Source organism: Cynoglossus semilaevis, chromosome 10 (genome assembly GCF_000523025.1).
Source record: "Cynoglossus semilaevis isolate Cse_v1.0 chromosome 10, Cse_v1.0, whole genome shotgun sequence".
Lineage (NCBI taxonomy): Eukaryota > Metazoa > Chordata > Actinopteri > Pleuronectiformes > Cynoglossidae > Cynoglossus > Cynoglossus semilaevis.
Window position 1 is genome coordinate 2,666,696 of NC_024316.1, and position 15,745 is coordinate 2,682,440.

General features: G+C 40.4%; 2 protein-coding genes, 1 long non-coding RNA gene and 1 pseudogene across 5 annotated transcripts in view; 2 read left to right on the forward strand and 2 right to left on the reverse strand.

Annotated features, from left to right (window-relative positions):
• Nucleotides 1–789: 789 nt before the first annotated feature.
• LOC112487628 (TATA box-binding protein-like protein 1 pseudogene) lies at nt 790–4,398 on the reverse strand (annotated as a pseudogene).
• A 121-nt stretch (nt 4,399–4,519) lies between these two features.
• Nucleotides 4,520–8,351, forward strand: LOC103384567 (dynein regulatory complex subunit 5-like). Of its 2 annotated transcripts, none has more exons than XM_025059512.1 (3): nt 4,520–4,783; nt 6,835–7,343; nt 7,767–8,351. In XM_025059512.1, the coding sequence occupies exons 1-3, from the start codon at nt 4,753–4,755 to the stop codon at nt 8,256–8,258; spliced, it is 1,032 nt and encodes a 343-aa protein (XP_024915280.1). In that variant the 5' UTR covers nt 4,520–4,752; the 3' UTR covers nt 8,259–8,351. The 2 variants fall into 2 exon arrangements, with proteins under 2 accessions (XP_024915280.1, XP_008316348.1); XM_008318126.3 differs by lacking the exon at nt 4,520–4,783 and adding an exon at nt 6,169–6,760.
• Nucleotides 8,352–8,839: 488 nt separating this feature from the next.
• LOC112487629 (uncharacterized) overlaps nt 8,840–15,745 on the forward strand; it is a 7,587-nt gene continuing 681 nt past the window's right edge. Inside the window, exons 1-4 of one of the 2 annotated variants that reach the window (XR_003050907.1) lie at nt 8,840–9,706; nt 11,707–11,823; nt 14,207–14,329; nt 15,322–15,355. This is a non-coding gene — a long non-coding RNA (uncharacterized LOC112487629). Of the gene's footprint in view, nt 9,707–11,706; nt 11,824–14,206; nt 14,330–15,321; nt 15,356–15,745 lie in introns of those variants that run through there. The other variant, XR_003050906.1, reaches the window with a different exon arrangement.
• The window catches only part of gss (glutathione synthetase), a 6,019-nt gene continuing 1,701 nt past the window's right edge, over nt 11,428–15,745 (reverse strand). The window contains exons 3-13 of the mRNA XM_008318127.3: nt 15,632–15,742; nt 15,434–15,509; nt 14,601–14,737; nt 14,192–14,308; nt 13,991–14,071; nt 13,795–13,872; nt 13,002–13,071; nt 12,723–12,917; nt 12,518–12,602; nt 12,103–12,292; nt 11,428–11,863 (exon numbers count right to left, since the gene is read on the reverse strand). Coding sequence (XP_008316349.1) covers nt 11,740–11,863; nt 12,103–12,292; nt 12,518–12,602; nt 12,723–12,917; nt 13,002–13,071; nt 13,795–13,872; nt 13,991–14,071; nt 14,192–14,308; nt 14,601–14,737; nt 15,434–15,509; nt 15,632–15,742 — 1,264 coding nt within the window. The 3' untranslated portion in view covers nt 11,428–11,739. The remainder of the gene's footprint in view (nt 11,864–12,102; nt 12,293–12,517; nt 12,603–12,722; nt 12,918–13,001; nt 13,072–13,794; nt 13,873–13,990; nt 14,072–14,191; nt 14,309–14,600; nt 14,738–15,433; nt 15,510–15,631; nt 15,743–15,745) is intronic.

Consider the following 15,745-nt stretch of genomic DNA (forward strand, 5'->3'; position numbering starts at 1 on the left):
TTAGTGTTTTCTACTTACTTCAGCGCCTGCTCTCATATTGCACTGAGCATACGGACTGATTATTGTTATTATGCATTAGTAGTAGTATGTATTTGTTAAAGTTATTTCGATCTTGTCCGTAAATGCCTTGAAGTGCACTTCCTGTGTGAGCAGCAGATTTTTTTTTTCATGGCTTTTGCTTTTTCAGGCTCACGGTTTAGTTGAGTCATTGCTGAGTCAGTCGAGTCTGTCAGCGTTCGCCGGGCACCCAGCTCCTCCGAGTGTGAGTGAGCCGCTGTTTTCTTCATCATCCGCTCAGGGCAGAGGAAACTGGATCGTACACTCACTGGAAAATAGGGTACAAAAACAGGAAGTGACCTCGACTCTTCCTGCTGTTTTTTATGTTTTGTGGTACCAAACATGTTGGTGTGGTCTTCACCCTGTCCCCATGGACACCAGTCAGTTCAGGTTAAGCTGTCCTTTAAGCAAAAACATGTTTTCGGGTTTTTAAGCCATTCCATAAAATGGAATGTTATTAAAATCAGTCTCAAAAATTGACCTGGTAAAATAAAGGTCAAATTAAAATTGTTTTATGTTTATATATATATATATATATATATTTAAACAATATTTAAACAAATTTTAGGACCCCGTTGTGGCCTACAAGTTATTGTTTTAATAGTGATAAGAAGGCTGATTATTATTATTATTATTATTATTATTATTATTATTATTATTATTATTATTATTATTATCATCATCATTATCCATCCGTCCATTTTCAGCCTCTATAACTGCTACCCAAATCACAGACAGACCATTATTAATATTGTTTTTAATAGTAATATTATCCGTAGTAGTAGTAGTATTTGACTGTTTTTTGCTGCAGGTGTATACTTTATAATGCAGCGATCAAATACAACGAAGCAGCAAAATCAAGGCAGGGTGACTCTGACCCACTTTCATCCTGCAGTGACCCACATCCTGATCTTCACACACACAGTCTAACGTTTCACTGGTTGGTGAAAGAGAGAGGGAAGAGAGAAAAAGAGGAGAAAGACAGAAGTGAGATGAGGGGGAAAGGCATGGGAGTAGGAGAGGGAGATGGAGGGCTGAGAGAGGGCAAGAAAGAAGGAGAGAGGGTTAGAGAGAGAGAGCGAGAGAGAGAGAGAGGGAGAAGACACCAGTTTAGTGGGCCAGTGCTTGTGTAACCATCATAACACACAGCTGTGTTTGGACTGTGAGTTGTATGAGAGGTTGTTGGAAGTGAAAGAGAAATCAAACAATGTCCGCCACAAACAATAATTTCTGCTGAGCGCCGCCGTTTCGTGGGAAATCTAATAAAATTCGGCTAACACCGGTGGATGATGGGAAAGTACAATCCTTCATTATTGGTGTAGAGCAGTGGTTCTCCGTTATTTTCTCTCATGCCCCCCCTTGGGGACAGAAATGTTTTCACACCTTCCCGAGCCCGATCCCGAATCTTTATCTGTACAAACCACTGTATGAGTTGCTGCCACCTAGTGACTGGAGGCTTGTTATCATTCGAGCATTACAGCAATAGTTCACTCATGTCCATAGTCCATTGGAAGCCCCTCACGCCCCCCAGGGCACCTCACCGTGCCCCCCGGGGGGGGCCTGCCCCACTATTTGAGAAGTAGCGGCGGCGGCAGTGATAGCCTAGAAGTAAAGGTCCGATTCCAACACCTTGACCCTTTCCTCATTCCAACACTGAGACAAGAGAGCTGTTATGAAATGAGTCAGACTTTGTAAACAAACCAATCAAACAGCCAGCTGATATGCAACCTCACGTTCCCCTTGTTTCAGCGGCGGCGGCGGCGGCGGCGGCAGCATATAGCAAGTGAAAACTGAACATTGCTATGTTTTCACCATTCCATATTCAGCTGATCCAGGAGCTGCTCTGCTGAGTGTTTTCCTGTGGACGATGCTTTGCCGTCCACCGACCCTGACCCTGGTCTGTGTCACAGGATGCTCTGAGGAATGTGTCAGGTTTTCAATGTCACGAGATCATGTCAGTCAGAGACGGGGAAAATAGAGCAACAGAATTACTGGGTCATAACAGGTTGGACACAGAATGTACCCTCCGAAACTATATTTCCTTATCAGCTTTATTTGAAGGCTCGTACTGTAACTTGAAGTTTACCTGTGGCTGCAGATCTGAGAGGGACCATAGACACCATGTGTGCTTTGGAAACACAACAAACGCGCTCCTGTTGCCTTTATCAACAAACAAGACGTACAGGAAACGACACCAAAACACACCGTGACAACAAATGCGATAGAAATCCGCAGGAATCTAGTAGAAACACTCTGAAGCTAATATGGCCGTCATACATAAATGTAACACATATAGCTTAGCACAATAGGATATAGCATAGTTTATTATGTTATATAGTATAGTGCAGCCTATAATAGTATAGCATAGCATAGTATAGCACAGACATGGGCAAATCTTTTGACTCGTGGGCCACAATTGTCCTAAAATTGAACAGGGGCGGCGGAGTCAGGAGCAGATAGATGGAAGAACTAAGATAAATGACATGTAAAAGTCATGCAAGGCTAAAATGCTAAATAAATACTTTTAGCATTTTCTATGTCATCTATTCGGGAAACATGAGTACTGCAGGAAAAAGGCAGAAGTATAATGATAATATAAATAAAAGTTTGGCGGGCCGGATTAAAAAAGCTGAACGCGCCGCATCCGGCCCCCGGGCCTTAGATTGCCCATGTCTGTTATAGCATAACATGGTATATGAGTGACAAAAAGAGTTCACACTTGCAAATTTAGTTTTTACGTTGTGACAAAAGGTCAGGTTCAAATAGATTATCCCTGTGACATTCTGGAAGGTTCCTTAATCAGCCCGTGGAATGGTAACAGGTGTTTGTGATGAGGCCGGATATAAAGGAAAAGGTCATGGTTGAACACTTGGTTGTTTGGCACAAGGTGTTTAAAAATAAGTCACCGTCTAAGGTTATTATTATTGTTATTATTATTATTATATTTTTGTTTTGTTTTTTAAATCGAGAAGACCTTAGTGTAAAGGCGAAGGGCAGAAGTTTTCAACCTTCCTAACGTACAACTCGAGTCGAGTTGTTTGCCTCGTGCTTGTGCCGCCACCTGGTGTTTAGACTGTAAAACTACAGCCAGTCCTAACAACCAAAAAGGTGTGGACACCCCGATTTAGAGCAGAATTCTGGGAGTTACGGTTAAAGGCTGGTATTCCAAAGAATTCCAGTTGTTCCACCAAGAACAAGAACCCGTTACTGAGTAAAAAAATTAACATTAACTGACAGAGAATTGGATGTATGACTTTAAATTACTTGAATTTTTTTGCGTGGAGTAATTTAAAGTAACCAAGTAACTTTTACTCAAAGTAAATTTTTAATACAGTAGTTTTTTTACTTTTACTCGAGTAGATTTATAGATGGTACTTTTACTTGAGTAGAATTTAAGCAAAGTAAAGATACTTTTACTTAATTACACTTTTTATTACTTTTTCCGTCTCTGATTAATTCACTGAGGTATTTTGCTGTTTTAAAGGTGAGGAGTAAACCTAACATTCTTGCCACAAACTAACACCCTAAAAATGTATGTAAAATGTAAAACATCAGTCCACGAAAGTGCAAACTGTAAATAATGGTTGTCGTGCTGTCCCATATCCAACAAGTCGCTCGTCTTTAAAGCAAAAGCACCCAACACTTCTACAAACATCAGTTTCTCCGACACTCGAACAGCAGTGGGTACACCTGCTCCACGGCTGTGGTCACATCCTTTACCTTTGGTCCCGTAACCGTGATCGTACCATTGGAGTAAACTTGCAGAGTTGCTTTGGGATTCTGGACTCTGTAAGACGCAGCGGGAAAGAGCTCTGGTTCATAACAGGCGAACGGTTGGTTCTCTACGGCAAACCGCTCCAGGTTGATGGCGAACGGCACGGAACAAACCGCCAACACGTTCACAATGTGGAAGTCGCAGAACGTCACGTCGAAACCCAGCTTCTGCAGACAGCGCGCCACCCTGCGAGCCCCCATTTTGGCCTCGTCTTCACTCTTGGCGCCGGTGCAGACGATGCTCCCCGACGATGAGATTGTGGCTGTGATCATGGGCTTACGTAGCTTCATCAGGACTTTCCCTCCTCCTGATGGAAGGATGACATTGTTCATCTTTGATGCGATGGTGTGCAGGTCCAGGGTGCACCTGGTCTTGAAGGTTGCCACCACATTGGTGACACGGATGTTGTTATAGGTGGAATCCATGAGCTGCTGTTGGCGTTTCTTTTTTTACTTGGGTAAACGAAGCATCAGACAGATGTTTTTTTATTATCTTTTTCCTTCCTGTGTTTTAACTCACGCAAACAGCTGGAGCAAGAACGTCTTCATTTTCTTCCTATTTTTTTTTTTTTTGTACAGTTTATGGCACTACTTCAAAGGAAGCATGACTTCATGTATGAAAGGTACATCACAGGACATCAGAGTCCAGTTGAATCATATATAGAACCAGTGCCATTCAGACTGATGTTTTATTTTTCTATTAGAAACTCTATGTGTTTTTGTCTCGTTACATTGACGTCATATAAGAAATGAAAAAAAAACCAAAGCAACAGGAAGACGAAAGCCGTGGTGGAGGTCCACGGCGAATGTAGAACGCAATGTTACGGACATTCTGGAATTCAGGAGTACGCAGAGAGGCGAGAGAAGCTGATCTGTGATGCGATGGAAAAATGGATGTGATGTCTGGGGACACAAGTGAAGATGTTGGAGGACTTACCAGTAGGTGGCAGCGGTAAGGTTGAAGGTGGATGCCAACTGCCGTAGAGTCACTGGACTCCTGCCCAGAACAGGACCTTATTAGCCCTTCTATTATCTCTTGAGATGACAAACCGGTCGTCAACATTGAGCAAAGCTCTACCTCGTAGCTTCTGCTGCAGACCTCTACAATGTATCCACCTAATCTGTGAAGGTCTGGTCAGGCAGATGACTGAGAGAAGACCTGTACATTACAGAGACACGTCTGCATCACAGTCCAGAGAAATATCTTTTACTTCTTGGTTCAATAAAATCGTCGATCACTGTCTGATTTTCCCACCATTGAGTCCCTGACATTTTTAAAAGAAGACGGAGATGTTGATGTTCGATGACCTACTACTGGATAAATAGACCAAAACGTTTGCTTTAAAAGCCAACAAAGCCTGTCCAATGTAGCTGTGTGCCGCTCCTAGGCATCGGTTTTCTAACATATTCATATCAGGAAACTGACGGGATTAACTATGTGGTTCCTCCGGGACTCAGACCCAGGACATGCTGCATGTACGGCACCTGTGATAACCGCTACACCATGGAAGCACATAGCGGAATGTAGTGTGTCATTTCCTGGTTTTATTGATCCTTTAATAATGCTTCGAGTAAAAAGATTTAACTCTTACTGTATATTTTTAAGTCTTAAGTCTCAAGAAATTAGATTTGTATATGAGTCTTATACTGCAGGGGACCCCAAGCCCCGGTCCGTGGACTGGTGCTGGTCCGTAGGTCATTTGGTTCTGGGACACAGTGGGACACAGTGAAAAAATGTACATCCGTTTTACATCAGTCATATCCTTTTACTTTTTTTATTCAAAGATAATCTGTCAATGTTTCAAAACAACAGGTCATTCATACTCTGATACTAACAGAATAAAGTTCAAAGATGTTTTATTTTGAAAATGTTATGATCCTTCAATGATGTCGCTGTATTATTGGTCCACAATAACAGCTGATACCGGCCAACCATTCCTTACAAAAAAAGCGTTTGGGGAAGATTTTGTTGTCACTGCATCAGGGTAGAAAGGTTACAAATTAATAAAACCAGACATGTTCACTAAATGGCAAAAATGTAGTAAAAAAAAGAAAATGAAGAAGATTGTACAAGAAGTGCTTTATGGACACTGGAAAAGTAAATATGCAAGTATAAAGAGTTGCTAATAAAGATGTCAGATAATAACTTTTTGCCAAAATCTGATATGCCGATATTGTCCAAACACTTAATTTCCAATTGCAATATCAACCAATATCAATATATACAGTTGTTTTCCCCCAAAAGGACTCCACAAGAGATCCCAGGCATTGCGTTTTCAGATTTTCATCGTTGGAGGAAAACCCAAAACCCCATAACGATTCTTACAGATATTTGGATTTTCATCGTCGGAGGAAAACCCCATAACAATTCTTACAGATATTACAAAATCATTCAAATATCGGTCGGTCGATATTATCGGACATCCCTAGTTGTTAGCGTTCCAGACACCGTGGTGCCTCTGCATAAAACAGTCTGGTGACTAAAGACTTCCAGAAACGCTCCGGTCTCTGCTGTTGAACCCCTCGACAAACCTTACCGTTGTAGAGGAAAGCACGATGTCACCAAACATCTGATGACATCACCGCTGACTTCATCTTTTTTTAAAAACCTTTCATCAACAATTCATTTCAGCCACTACCCCATTTCAGCCACTAGGGATGACTATCTAGCGCACCAGCAACCTTAACGTTAACTAGAGATAGAAAGAGTAATAAATGATGGAAGATGACAAAGTAAAGGAAGGCAGTGCTGAAGCACCACAGCTGCCCACTGCTGGAGAACAGGCCGAACTTTTAAATATTCTCACCAAATCCCACGAAGACCCGAAAAAGGCTAAGAGCGTCTTCGTTGACGATGACAGCTGGTCAAAGGATTTGATACCTTGTCTTTCAACCCTCTGCCTGGAAAACATAGTGCAAAACTTTGAAGGTGTGCTTTTGTTTTTACCCATAACTCCACACTGCATGTCAGGCGTCTGACTGTCAATGTTCCTTCTATTCCAGACAACCCTGTACTGAATCAACTCAAACCCCATCAGCAAGACTACGTCCTGGAGAGGCTCTCTACATCCCTGCCTCTGCACGTGACGTCCAAATTGATAAGGGACGGCGTTTACTGGAGGCGGTGCTGCGAGCATCACTGGGATATCTGCGATGTCACCGATTACGAGAACAGCTGGAAACGAATGTTCTTCGAGAGGCGGCTGGAGAACCTGATCGAGGAGTTTGTTCCCGGTGTAACCGACCTCCACGTGATTTTAGACATGATCCCTCATTCTAGGGAGTACGTCAGACACTTGAATATCACACAGCTGCGGGTGAGCGATGACAAGACCTATTTGGACCACTTTGACTTCAACACTATGCTTCACAAGCTGTGCCTCCTGGAGGAGCTGCACGTGATTTGTAATGTGAGAGTTTGTCGGATGAACTTTGAATGGAATATGGTCGAGCTGTCGGAGCAGGACGGTGAGTGCCTCGCCAAGGCCGCTCAGCACTGCAAAACTTTAAAGGTAAGTACGGGGATTTATGGAACACAAATCGTCATAGTAGGGGTTCCCAACCCCCGGTCCGGGGACTGGTGCCGGTACGTAGGCCACAGTGGGTCACAGTGAAAAGATGTACTTTAGTTTTACTAATTTACTTCATTCCAAAATAATCCAGTCATATCCCTTAACTTACTTACAAAGTAGTTTGTTTACTGCGTCCTCCTTTAAAAACGTTGTTTGAGTTTAATGCACCAGAATAAATACATACATTCACAAGAAAATCTGTTAATGGGGGCAACATTTTGATAGAAAACCCCCTGTAATAATATCAATGATTATGGACTTATGTCACAGCTAAAAAAAAACTCAACCAAAAGACAGATAAAAATGCTCCAAAGGTTGTTTTTTTTTAATGTGATCAACCCACTGTACTCTTAATATCCACAGAGGTTAAAGGTCCAACGCAGCGGCATCAGAGATCAGCTGTGTCAGCTGATGTGCCCATACATGTATCACCACCACTCTCTGAGGGAACTCGACCTTTGCCACAACTTGATCAGCGAAGACGGAGCCAAGGCCTTGAGTGACCTGCTCATCAGGAGCAGGCTGGAAACCCTGAACATATGTGACAATCACATACATGACCAAGGAGCCAAAGCTCTGGCTTTTGCCTTGTCAAAGAACAGCACCCTGTTGAATCTCAACCTCCGACTCAACCGGGTGAAAGACGACGGCGGGGAGGCCTTGAGTAAAGCTTTACTGGTGAACCACACCCTCCAACATTTGAACTTAGCAGCTAACGATGTGACCGGCCCTACAGCTGTCGCTATGGCGAACGCTTTGGTTGAAAACAAAACTATAAAGATTATCATCCTGTCCTGCAACATGTTGGGACCTTTAGATGACTCGGACATGACGGACTCTCGTCTGCAGATTTAAGAGGAAGCAGCTTTATTTGTTGTTGTGAAAGAGCTAAGGCGGTCCGACAATTAATCTCAGGTTAGCGGTAAATCATGAATAATCATGATTAATTGAGATACAGGTTAGCGGTAAATGATGAATAATCGTGATTAATTGAGATTATTCTCAATAAAATAACAGGTTCATGTTGTAAATGTTTCACTGCTTTTTTATGTGTGGCTAAACCAAATAATGGAATTATCGTTGACTCCTCTCGATGTAGAGGAGCTTTATGATGTGTTTTCTACAAATTTTAATCTGATTAATTGTTCATTTTGACCGCCCTAAATATATATGTATGTATATCATTGAATTTGTCCTCTGTATTTAATCAATCAGAGGAAGTGGGCAATGAAGACAGGTGATGGCCCTGCCTTGGCCAAGACTCTGATCAAGATTTTTTAATGGGTTGTCCAAATGTTTGTCCACAATTTAAAAAAAAAATCAAGAGTAATTATTTTAAGTGACAGATTTTTTTTTGTTTGTTGTTGTTGTTGTTGTTTTTCACAAATACCAAACTCTGAACAATGACACCACAAAGACAGCATAAAGGGGGAGGGGGGGGAGGGGGTGACACCAGTGAGACTGATGACAGAGACACAGGTGAGAGTGATCACACTGATCAACAGACCCAGGCAGGACACAGAGAAGGGAGACAGACAGACCTCACATCATCAAGTCAATGTCTGCTACAGACTTAATGCAGCTACTTCTGGATTCAAATGGATTTGGAGTCCTGATTGGCTGAACACGTCAAAGAAGCAGTCAGCAGTGACCAATAACTGACATCGATAATTGGACATACCCTTTGAAAAGGGACATCAAGTCCACTGAGGAATTGAGCCAAACTCTACAGATAGGTATGAATTGTAGCTTTTACTGACTCTTGTCTTTCATATATTCGATGGTCCAAATAATCACATTAGGTCAAACATGGGCAAACTTCTGCCCGTGAGCCAGATATGTCCCCGCTGGGCTTTCTATTGTATTTTACCTATTTGTGTGTGTGTTTTTACTGTTGTTTTGATGCTGGACTGCTGCTGGAGTCCTAAATTTCCCAAAGGGAACTCCCAAGGGATTAGTAAAGTGCTATCTATCTATTTATCTATCTATCAATCCGTCCTGGTTCTTGTTTCATATTGTACAACAAATAGACTGTAATATCGAATGATGCCACAGGATGGCGACAAGACATCAGTAGTGCCAAATGTTTCTTCCTTGTTCTTCCTACTTCTTTGTATCTTCATTTATATAATTTCGCCCATGCATTCTAATTTCAACCAAGACAGACCAGGCCACCAGTCAAATCTTGAACCTAATTTTGGCGCCAGAAAATTGCCCACCCTTTGAACGTCGCAGTTTCGTTTCATGCTGGGCATATAACATCAAGTTGAAGCGTCCACAAACAAATGGTCGACACGGATATGGTAAGCCTTAAGTTCTGGCTGGTTTTTTTTTTAAACCAAAACATTATAATAATATTAATATGCAAATAATGACGTGTGTATTAAAATCAGTGGTTCCTAATGTGTGCTTTTAGCTGCCACTAGAGATGCGCGAGATAAAAATGGGATAGCTGTTTGTAGTGTTTAAGTCGTGTTTTCCACACAATTAAGACGTGTAAACAAGCGTTTCTTTTGTAAAAATTTAAAATCAAAAGCTGACCTTTAGTTCATTTTAACACTTTTTCAGTGTTTATATAGCTCCACACTCTACCGAGTTAGCTAAACAGTTAGCGCTTTAACACTGTCAGAGTTCCTTCTTTAACTCGCCAAACTGGGTTAAATTAACACTGAGCAGTTCATTACACTATGCCAGAGTTTTTTTTTTACCTCACTAAAGAGGTTTTATAAAATAACACTACTTTTAGTTATTTAGTTCCAATCCCTAAATTTAAATTATCTGTAATCGTTTAGCAAACGCCTGACCGGAAGCAAAAAACGTAGCCACGTTCGCTGGACATTAGACCAGGTATGACCGTGACACCGTGCTGTAGGTGCACAATTATTATTGTTATTATTATCACCCTTACTGATACTGTATATGTAACAGATGTAGACTTCCAAAAGCAGATAATGTATTGGTTGAAAGATACAAACAACCATGTCTGAGAAGTTTCTGGAAAACTGGATTCAAGCTCAAATTTCTAAAACACTTGTTCCAGCCTCCAACTATCATAGCACATAGAGATTTTTTTTTAAAAATCTGAAGTGTTTTACAAATACATTGTATTATTATTGCTGTTGTTGTTCTTGTTAATGTACGGTGTGCTTGGATCAAGTGGTCATCATTCAATGCAGTCAAACTCTTTCATTGTTGGGTAGGATTACTTTCATTCTAAATAACAAATGACCTGCATGTCGTCAGACTGAGAAATAAAAACTAAAGCTTAATTATATCTCTGGATCCCACTATCCACTGTTGATGTTTGGGACTGCTGGTTGTGTTTCGCCTTTGTCCCAGTCCATGATGTGATGAATCACAGTGCTGATTCAGCGTGCTGAATCAGCACTTTAGAACACATGGAGGCAGCAGAGCACTGTGTAACCAACTACTGGCAACTACTGTACGTTCTGCACATACCTTACTTCTCTGTGTTTAGGTTAAAAGTTGATTCGACACGTGCATGTCACCGACGTATAATACTGGAGGAAACCTTTTCCTGTGGCTGATTTGAAATACTTTTTTGTAAATTACAAATATATATAAATTTGCCAAAACATACTAATAGTTCTTTGTGATCTCGACCGTTTTGGTTTTAGCTATTAGTGCCATATACAAATATAACCCATAAACGTAAGCTTACAACAAAACATCCCTAGTTTTGACGACAAAACAAACATGGGATAAATGACAAATAAATCTGTACCTAAAAGTATTGTACTAATGGAGCAAAAATACCTTTTAGATCAGTGGTTCTCAAACTGTGGTACGTGCTCTCTAGTGGTAAATTAATATTTTCACATTTACACTTTCAATTTAATACATTTTTACATGTATTAAACAAACATTTTTATAAACATTTATAAACATCTCTCCTGTGTGGCGGAAGGTAACAGGGAAGGCTTATGCTATAGGCTATATTCTAATGTTGGTGGTATTCCAAATTATTGCAACAGCAGAACAAAGCACAAGATGGCAGTGTAGCTTCATTTTAGGCAGCACTTGAATGCATTTTATTGAGTGTATATACTGTATGTATTCAAAACTTTATTCATTAAATGATTTATATTTATAAAATGTTCCCACAACCCTATAAGAAAAATGAAAAAATATATTGGAAAATAATTGTTAATTAACCATTTATGTAATAACAAAATGTCTAGTGAGATTTTGTTATTACATAAATGGTTAAGTTTCTTATTTCAACTAAAGAGATTAATTAAAATTCCAGTAAACAGTTACATTTGGTCTTATTTGTGTCAAGGAATAAAGCCCGGTCCAGGAACTGAGGACATCTTCAGAATAGTACAGGATTGTCCAGGACAGCAACCCCAGCTGCTACACCTCCATCAGTGTCTTCATTGCTCTTGGTCCTTAGCAGGTGACCCACACACTGGTTCATCACCATGTCTTTACCATGTCTGGAAGATGGCAAAACAAAAACAAAAAGAATGGTTTGATTTAATTTAAGCTAAAATATCTTATTTATTAAGATTTTTTTTGTTGTTTTTTTGGGGGGGTTTTTGTCACTTGTAATATTAAGTAGTGTTTGTATGTGACGATGTTGTTTAGATGGCAGTTTTCACAGCACATACCATAGTTCACAGGGCGGACTGTTATAAAGAAGGGTTAGTGCATTTGTGTAAAAGTGAATACAGACCTAACATATGCTCCGTATACTCCCAGTTCACTGAGACAGTTGGACATCTTGACTGGATTGTCCCTCCTCAGCAGGTAGTTCTTGGATGGCACTGGCTGGATCTTATCCATCAGGATATAAGCCATCCTCCCTGTGCTGCCCTTCAGTCCCTGCAGCACCTCCACGATGTCTTTTCCATATATGTTGTTCCCTACATGACAACAACCACAAATCAATTACATCCTACCTATCTCTTCAGAAATCAACATTCCTACAATCCTAGAGCCTTGAAGGTCTTGTCAAGCCTGATCAAAACGTTCCTTGAAGCGATAAAGCGCTCATCTACACACTGTTTTTTTTTTTGTTTTTTTGTTTTTTTGGCTGAACGACTACATGTAAGTTTTGTATTCTGCATGTCAGATAAATTTGTTCAAACCTCCTCCTCCTTCTCGCTGAGGCTTCAGGACAAAACGTTCTGGCTCTGCCAAAGCCATCGCTTCTGCCTTGTCTCCCTCTGGACCCTGAGGACAACAACAACAACAACAGAGAATGATCAGACAAAAATAAATCTACCACAAGGTGGAGCTTAGATGCTGCCTTGTACTCCGTCCTCCTCTTCAGGCAAAAGAATAGTTTCGTACCTGGTCTAATGTGTAGAGTCCAGCAAACGTGGCTCTGATCTGCTGCGCTACCTCAGGCTGCTCAGGGAAGAACCTCTCAACTACTCCAGGTTTTGCCAGGACCTGCTGGACCTTCTTGGTTCCGGTCAGGTGTGTGCTGATGTCTGGACACTTGACAGCCTTGGAGCGCTCCATCATAAGACGAGTTTCCCAACTCTACGATAGACCAGAGCTATTTCAACAATCTAAGTAAACATCATCAGAGGTCTGTGGCGTGAGAAGAAGAAAGGCGTTCGATACCTGTTCAGAAACATACTGATCAGGCATGTAGCCATTTCTGAAGTACACCACTGCCACCTCTAGGCCGTCACTGAAATGAGAAACAATTTGACTTCAGTTTCACTTAGTGTGTAAATAACACATTTGAAAATAGGTTAAACCAGGTAAAAAATGTTACCCATGAAATATATTGTAGGATTAATTTCAAGGCAACGTTTTGCTAACTTTTACAGGTACGCTAAGCCATCTTATTTGCCATCTTTAAGCTGTTGTATCTAAAATTGTAAGCCACGACCTTTTAACATTGCGCTGAGCCGTTTACAGGTCACATTTTGTTTTTTGTTTTTTCACTTTCACTTTCAATTTGTTTACAGGTCACATTTTGTTTTTTCACTTTCACTTTCAATTTAGCTTTAGCTAAAATCTCATGATTCTTGTTGTTTCGGTTAAATGACTTTCAACTTTTTTTTTGGTACGTTACGCCAACCTCTTTTAAATTAACTCTTACTCATTCTCAGCAGGGATTTGCTGTAAGTGAAAGTGAAAGTGAACTGCTTGTCATTGTGACACAGCACACCACTGCACACCACAAAATGGGCCACTGCCCTTTGTTCACCAAAGTGAATGTCATGAACCTGCAGCAGATTGTTGCAAAAACCTGTTTAACACCGGTGTATGTTCATTGTTTAAATGTCGATATTTTTGCCACCAGTACCTCATAACGTACCTTAGAATGACATATTACAATACACGTTAGTATCGATATTTGGGCCCGACCCTACTTTACATACAGTATAAGCAGAAACAAACTCACACAAAAAGCTTCTTGTCCTGATCCAGGGATCCTGTTTTATAAACCACATCAAACCTCTTTCTTGTTGTGGGAACATTTCTGAAACACAAATACATTGCATTACAGTTAAGATTAAGGTTTCTATATCACCTTTGAAACGAGCTGATGGTTAAATGTGGCCAACGGTGACATTAAAGAAACAGTTGTAACAACCAACCTCTTCCACAGCTCATATTCAACACATCTCTGGTCAAAGATGTTCCTTTGCTTGTCTTCAACCAAGAACATGACGACTGCTCTGTAATCACAAGCGCAATATTTTGAACCTATGCTTCTCAACTGGTCCAGTTTTGGGACGTGCCATCAGTCCACAATGAAAAGCCACATCCTACATCCAGGAGAATTTTTAACTTCTTACTTTTCTGATCCATAGAGCTCCCAGGCTTTCGCAAGTCCTCCAGCCAGACCAGCAGCTACGTTGTTGTCTAGGATTCGCTGGCTCTCCTTGAATCGTCCCACCAGGTGAAGGGTTTTTCTGGCAGAAAAAAAAGAAATAGTAAGTAGGAATCATATGTTGATCTGCCTGATCTGATCTTTTTATGGTTTGGATGGCTAATAAGGCATTTCTTTAAAAAAATTCTTTCAACTTTTGGTGTTAAATATAAGAGTTTAAAACCTATTTGAAAGGCCCTGCCTATTGGCAATTGCAAATGTGGAAATTAACACCAGTTGTACCAGTTTGTAGTAGGAAAACATAATACGTGTTGCAAACAACTACAACAGCCAGAGGTGCCGATGATTCTTTTAAACAACTCAAAGCTGTTTACCTGTGGACCTCAGGTGTGTGTGTGCTGAGGCCTCCAAAGCTGGCAGCTATGGTGTTGATTTCTATTTGCTTTAGAACAGGCCCGTCATCCCTCTGATCCATCATGTAGTCAGAGCGATTAAGACCCATGGTAATGGACTAACAGGGGACAAAAAGAAAAAGTTTAATATGAAACAATCTGTACAATCAACAGGAACATCTCTTGAGTTTGAGAAAAAAAAAACCCGGGCCCACAATCAGGAACCAGTTCGAACTTCTGTGTCCAATCAAATTTGTAACACAACAAGATGAGAATGGACAGTAATGTGCCCACTAGAAACGGATATATACAGTGCACAGTTGACGAACTCCTCTCTTTTCAAACAATTCAGTTGACGAACAAAAATTTTAACCACAAATTGCCCCAGTTGTCGTACCACAACTTGGTCACCGAACAAGCCAACATATATATATATATACATATATTAATATGTATATATATATATATGTATATACATATATTTATACATACATATATATACATATATTTATACATATATAAATATATTATTATATATATATATATAATTGGTTCTGTTATTTTTCTCGAAATTCCCATTTGCCAGGAGGCCAGGTGACTCAAAATCAACATGATATTTCAAAGGTTACGTGGAACGTTTCTTGAATTCCTCAATAAACAGTTCAGTTTCACTAATGTTAATTCTGTTTGGCCTGTGACTTAGACTGTGTTTTAAATTCCGGTCCCTCGAGTGAGTCAACAGCACATCAAGTGTTTGAAAAAAAAAAAAAAAAAACTGCTCCGCCTGAATCCTCAGAAAACAGAGAGTGACTTACTGAAGACCTTCCTTCTTCTAAGACCTGCTGGTGGATCTTGAACAACCTTGAAGTGAAATCATCAACTTCAATCGTGCTGCAAAGACAAAGCACGTGATGAGAATCTTCCGTATTTTCTTTTCCTACATATCAAAGTATGAAAAAATAACACATTGTATGAACAACCCTTAATAAGAGGAAAGGAAATTAAAATACTACCTGGCGAGAGCTTCTTTTAGAAATTCAGAGTCCTGGCTGATTCTGTCCACCAGGGTGTTGAAATGCTTTTGCAGAGACAGTGCTTGATTATACAGAGCTTCAGGCACAGGTGTG

Bases quoted from the DNA above. Each gene is read 5' to 3' on its own strand.
- LOC103384567 (XM_008318126.3), top strand. From the start codon at position 6,547: ATGATGGAAGATGACAAAGTAAAGGAAGGCAGTGCTGAAGCACCACAG. The intron at 6,761-6,834 runs GTGTGCTTTTGT...CTTCTATTCCAG, and splicing joins CATAGTGCAAAACTTTGAAG to ACAACCCTGTACTGAATCAA. The intron at 7,344-7,766 runs GTAAGTACGGGG...TAATATCCACAG, and splicing joins AGCACTGCAAAACTTTAAAG to AGGTTAAAGGTCCAACGCAG.